The following is a 3,003-nucleotide window of genomic DNA, read 5'->3' as shown; positions in this document are numbered from 1 at the left end:
CGGATCCCCCTACATCATTATTATCACCAATTCAATCAACAACTTCCTTGACAAAAATTTTATTCCTACAAACAAATGGTATTGCCTTTTATTAATGGCTGTTTTTACAGAATATTTAATTGAAAAAGCAGAATTTATGAGTTAAACCTGATGATAATTATCTTTATTTCTTTTTGCAGTAAGAAATCATGGGCGATGATGAAGAGACAGCGGCGCTTGTATGTGACAATGGTTCAGGGATGGTGAAAGCAGGCTTTGCAGGGGACGATGCCCCAAGAGCGGTCTTCCCCTCCATCGTTGGTCGTGCCCGTCACCAGGGCGTGATGGTCGGCATGGGCCAGAAGGACGCCTACGTTGGTGATGAGGCTCAGAGCAAGAGAGGTATCCTTACCTTGAAATATCCCATCGAACACGGTATCATCACCAACTGGGACGACATGGAGAAGATCTGGCATCACACTTTTTACAACGAACTTCGGGTTGCTCCAGAGGAATCGCCCACCTTGCTTACCGAAGCGCCGCTTAACCCAAAGGCCAATCGCGAGAAGATGACTCAGATTATGTTCGAAACTTTCGCCATGCCCGCCATGTACGTCGCGATTCAAGCCGTCCTGTCCTTGTATGCTTCCGGTCGCACGACCGGGTTAGTCTGCGATTCCGGCGATGGAGTGACCCACAATGTTCCGGTGTATGAAGGGTATGCGCTTCCTCATGCCATTCTCCGACTTGACCTCGCTGGGCGGGACCTGACCGTGTACCTGATGAAGATCATGACAGAGAGAGGCTACTCCTTCACCACCACAGCCGAGCGGGAGATCGTCCGTGACATCAAGGAGAAGCTTTGCTACATCGCCCTCGACTTCGAGAGTGAGATGAACGTCGCTGCGGCTTCTTCCTCCATAGATAAGTCTTACGAGTTACCTGATGGGCAGATTATAACGATTGGCAACGAGCGTTTCCGTGCCCCTGAGTCCCTCTTCCAGCCTTCCTTCCTGGGCATGGAATCAGTTGGCATCCACGAGACCGTCTACAACTCCATCATGCGATGCGACATTGACATCCGGAAGGACCTATTTGCCAACACCGTCTTATCAGGTGGTTCGACCATGTACCCTGGCATTGCCGATAGGATGCAGAAGGAGATCACGTGTCTGGCGCCCTCGACGATCAAAATCAAAATCATCGCTCCTCCAGAACGGAAATACTCGGTCTGGATTGGGGGTTCCATACTTGGCTCGCTCTCCACCTTCCAGTCCATGTGGGTCACTAAAGAAGAGTATGATGAGTCCGGACCAGCAATTGTGCATCGTAAATGCTTCTGATTAATTGTTGTTGCGCTAATGTTTGTCTACGTCGATAATCATGATTCCATTGTTTTGTCCATCATCTCAAAAAAGAATTTCTTTTAATATTTTCTTTGTAAAAATTGTTTATATTTTGTTTTAACACTGATAACATTTTCATCTCATTTTCGTTTTATTAAAACATTAAACATTAATTTACTGACTAATTTTCGGAACAGTTTCCAAGATATTTGATTTGAATTATTGTTTACATTTTCTAATAAAGTCATCAATAGTTTGCTTCATCGCATATGCAACAAAATAAAATAAACGAAACACGAAGAGAGAGAGAGAGAGAGAGGAGAGAGAGAGAGAGAGAGAGAGAGAGAGAGAGAGAGAGAGAGAGAGAGAGAGAGAGAGAGAGAGCATATTTTTAGCAACAAGATTAAATATAATACAGATCTTAAGCTACGATGTCTCTTTAATAAAAAAAAATTAAGCATATACAGAAATATAAGTCAAGAAACGGAATACAGTTTAGCAAAAAGAAAATATGAGGCATGAATTAAACAAACTGGCATCAAATAGGTTTGATGGCATCAACTGCCAAAAAAAAAAAAAAAAAAAAAAAAAGGTTTGTGTTCATGGCGAGTCGTAGAAATTAAATGCTAACGTGTCCTTGACAAAATGTACTACACTGTAAAACTAAAAGTACTTTTGTATATTGTCTGCAAGAGTGACTACTACCATCCTTTACAGGACAGAAAAGTAATAGACGTATAATTGAAATATTTCAGCATGTTTTCGTTTCTCTCTCTGCTTGTACGTGCAGTGTTTTTAGTATTGTCAGACACACCTGAACAATATATGCGTCTATGATACACAAAAACGGTAAATGTATTTGGATAAGAATTCCTGACATGGACGAAATGCGTACACAAGGACTCTACAAAAAGCTTGAATGGTGGGGATTACCACCACACGATAAAAATAACCAAGATCTTTACATCATTATAGGTTACATGAAATATTAAGAAATTCACCATCGTAGCACATGGATGTTGAAAGGCATCCCGGGCAACAGTGCCGGGTATTAAAGGTTTAAAGGCCACTCATGAATGGAAGAGGCAAGGGACAGTGACATTGCCCTAGCAAGCAGAACAATGCCCTAGATATTAGTCATATATACATATGATCAGTGCCCAAACCCCCTCTCCACCCAAGCTATTACCAGGGAGAGCCAGGCAATGGCTGCTGATGACTAAGCAGATAGACCTATAGGCTTCCCCATATCCCACATCCTTAACTAACAAGGAGGGCGAGGTTGCAGCGACCAAAGGAACTAATGAGTTTCAGCGTGACTCGAACCCCAGTCTCGCGATTACCAGTCAGGGACGTTACCACATAGGCCACCACCCAAATTGATAAATTTAATTAATTAAGAGGTTTACTTCATAAAATGACGAAAGTATGGTAAACACCGACTTTCGTATAGGCTGAAGGTCTGGTCTTTAGAATTTCCTATGTCGATTGATGGGAAGTGGATTCAGTATCTAATCACAATATATTGCATGAACTTGTTACTTGCTGCAGGCTAATCACTTTTTTTTTCATTGCATTCATGAATTGGCACATACTTTCGTATTCAGGCAACAGACAATTACGTGTAAAAATGTAAACAAAACTCAAGCGGAAAATATTTTTTAGACGATGATTATAT

At 42.0% G+C, this 3,003-nt stretch overlaps 1 protein-coding gene across 1 annotated transcript; it reads left to right on the top strand.

Annotated features, from left to right (window-relative positions):
* The first annotated feature begins 182 nt into the window (after positions 1-182).
* Positions 183-1,390, top strand: LOC137653701 (actin, alpha cardiac muscle 2-like). Its single transcript, XM_068387278.1, has one exon. It carries the CDS (start codon positions 189-191, stop codon positions 1,320-1,322), a length of 1,134 nt encoding a protein of 377 aa, XP_068243379.1. The 5' UTR covers positions 183-188; the 3' UTR covers positions 1,323-1,390.
* The last annotated feature ends 1,613 nt before the right edge of the window (positions 1,391-3,003 follow it).

Source organism: Palaemon carinicauda, chromosome 14 (assembly GCF_036898095.1).
Source record: "Palaemon carinicauda isolate YSFRI2023 chromosome 14, ASM3689809v2, whole genome shotgun sequence".
Lineage (NCBI taxonomy): Eukaryota > Metazoa > Arthropoda > Malacostraca > Decapoda > Palaemonidae > Palaemon > Palaemon carinicauda.
Note: the sequence above shows the minus strand (reverse complement) of the source record. Positions and strands in the feature narration are given on the sequence as shown.

What these genes read in the sequence shown, in the direction of transcription:
- LOC137653701 (XM_068387278.1), top strand. Translation starts at nt 189, where the DNA reads ATGGGCGATGATGAAGAGACAGCGGCGCTTGTATGTGACAATGGTTCA.